Source organism: Oncorhynchus kisutch, linkage group LG15, assembly GCF_002021735.2.
Source record: "Oncorhynchus kisutch isolate 150728-3 linkage group LG15, Okis_V2, whole genome shotgun sequence".
Classification (NCBI taxonomy): Eukaryota; Metazoa; Chordata; class Actinopteri; order Salmoniformes; family Salmonidae; genus Oncorhynchus; species Oncorhynchus kisutch.
In genome coordinates, this window is record NC_034188.2 from 60,511,795 (window position 1) to 60,514,430 (window position 2,636).

A 2,636-nucleotide genomic window follows, 5' to 3' on the forward strand; every position below is an offset into this window, starting at 1 on the left:
ATACATACATCCTCATAAGCCTTATTGGATTATTACATTCTGTAGGTCAAACATATCTCACTGTGACCCTGGAAAAACAAGATGCCTTATCTCAATAAAGGTATCTGGTCCAGAAAGAAAATAGTTTGTTTTCATGCTGAAGTATTTTGCTAGATTTCTCTCCCAAAATGTACCCACTGAGCCCATTTTCCATTAGTGATGAACCTAATGGTGTGCTATAAGGTGGGCTTACCTTTTACACATTTACATCAATTTATTCACTGTTGTTGATTGATCCAGACAGTTTTGCATATCCAGATTTATTTGGCTACGTTTACACAGGCAGTCTAATTCTGATCATTTGCCAATAATTTGTCTTTTGACCAACCAGATCAGATCATATGCCAATAACAAAGATCAGAATTGGGCTTGCTATGTAAAAGCAGCCTTACATACTTACATTTAAGTAAGGAATTCAAAGTCATGAACTTCTTCTTCTTTATTTTTTTTTATGTGACATTATTTCGTAAATTAGCAAATGTTTTACACATCTGATTTGCCATCCTCTGCCCAATTCATTATAGCGACAAGCCTATCAGTAACAAAACACAAGTCAATATCACAAATATCGAACAATCAGGACGGAAAAGGTCACACTAATGTCTAGCTTATGTTTTAGGGTACAGACCTACAGGTAGTATGTATTTACAAGCCTGTCTGATTTTAGCCATCCTAACTCCATACACAATAGGATTTAAAAGTGGCTGGCACATCAGATAGTACACTGATAAAATAGTGTGAAGTACAGTTGGAACATTTCTCATAGGGCTATCAAATCTACTCTGGAGCAGAGTTAAGAAACAGCCGAAAGAGAAGTTGAGCAGCGAGGCCAGATGAGGAGAACAGGTGCTGAAAGCTTTCTGTCTGGTCTCGATCGAAGATTTCAAACAAATGGTCAGAATCTTAATATACGACAACACAATAGTAATTAAAGGGACAGTGACAGACAAAACAATACCACAGAGTCCATAGATCTTATTAACTGCCACGTCTGAAGTTGAACAGGCAAGTTTAACTACCAGGTAGTTGTCACAATACACTTTGTCTATGACGTTTCCACACAATTGCAAACGAATAGTTAAAGACAGTTGTATGCTGAATTTTGCAAAAGAGTACAACCATATTACACAAATTAAAATACACACCATGCTGGGTGTCATGATGACGTTATACTGTAGTGGATGACATATAGCAAGGTACCTGTCGTAGGACATGACTGCTAAATTGCTGAATTCAATAGATCCATATGTGTACAAGACAAATATCTGTATGTAACAGCACACAGTGGAAACTGTATGGTCATCTGAAACCAAATGAGTCATGAGAGCAGGAAACAAACCAGTGGTACCATACAAGTCATTTACAAACAAACTGCACAGAAACAGATACATGGGTTCATGAAGGCTCCTCTCCATACATATTACCACAATAAGCACTGTGTTCGCAAAAACTATGGAGACGTATAAGACAGTTAATATAATGAAATACAAGTACTTTAAGTGTCCAATGTCACTATATCCAGCTAGGATAAATGACGTGAGTTGTGTTGTGTTCATCATTTTCCCAATAGTATAGAAGTATTTGTAGATATATTTAGTTCACAAGTGAAGAAAAACTGTGTCTATCAGGTGAAATTATTAATCTCTTATTGATTCAACATTTCTTAATTCTTAGAATTGCCATCAATTATCTACTTTTTGCATTATTGCCACAGTGTTACTATTCAAAGTGATTACCCCCATAGGCATCATCATGGAAAAACATTGTTACCTGTGGCTGTGATGGACACGGAGTAGAACATAAAGCAAACATCATTCATCCCTACTGTAGTTCAATAATATTTATATTTTGAATAACAAACGCAATTGACACAGTTACAGTTTACCGGTCTTTGCTTTACTGTTACACTTACAAACACTGCAGTCATAGTGTGTGAATCAAAACAGGTTGCTAGTCACGCAGAGCTGTGGTGTGGTAATGCTCCACATCATAAGTCACATACATCTTACCATTAGAGGGTTCAATCCCTGTCCACCTTTCTCACTGATTCTCCCACTTGCCTGTCTCCTCCTCTAATTTCCTTACTGTCTGAATGAAGAGTCAAAACATCAATAAAGATACGTACATATATATCTTTAAAACAGGATTTAAGTCTAGATCACCTTGTATCTTTCTCCAGACTGCCGTTGTGTGGACATAGATCTACTGTTTGTTCTGTGTCAGTGGACTATTCCACACTAAAGTACTGTCACATCACTGACCTTTTATACCTTTTAAAGGAAGAAAAAAACAGTGTACAGCAGTGAGTTTACTTGAACTCCAATGACACCAATAATTTAATTGTCATGGTGTGACTCTCAGTGTCCCATGGGTGGTTAGGTCAGTGCAGTGGCTGCTCAGCCAATAAGAAAAATAAGTAGCCTGCAAGATTTTCTCTCCGCTGCCAAATCCTGCTTAGGTCATCCAAAAGGCTAGAGCTGGCCCTGGACCAGAGAGTGTTGCATGGTTCATCCCAATTTTCATTTGATCTGGAGCAGTTACATCGATAATAGAGAGAGAGCGAGTGTGTGTTTTAGTGATTGCGGTTATATCCGAGA

The 2,636-nt window shown here is 37.6% G+C and overlaps 1 protein-coding gene across 1 annotated transcript; it reads right to left on the reverse strand.

Annotated features, from left to right (window-relative positions):
* Positions 1–637: 637 nt before the first annotated feature.
* Positions 638–1,911, reverse strand: LOC116353732 (olfactory receptor 11A1-like). The gene has a single exon (XM_031791470.1). The coding sequence runs from the start codon at positions 1,596–1,598 to the stop codon at positions 648–650; it is 951 nt and encodes a 316-aa protein (XP_031647330.1). The 5' UTR covers positions 1,599–1,911; the 3' UTR covers positions 638–647.
* Between the last annotated feature and the right edge of the window lie 725 nt (positions 1,912–2,636).

Bases quoted from the DNA above. Each gene is read 5' to 3' on its own strand.
- LOC116353732 (XM_031791470.1), bottom strand. From the start codon at position 1,598: ATGATGAACACAACACAACTCACGTCATTTATCCTAGCTGGATATAGT.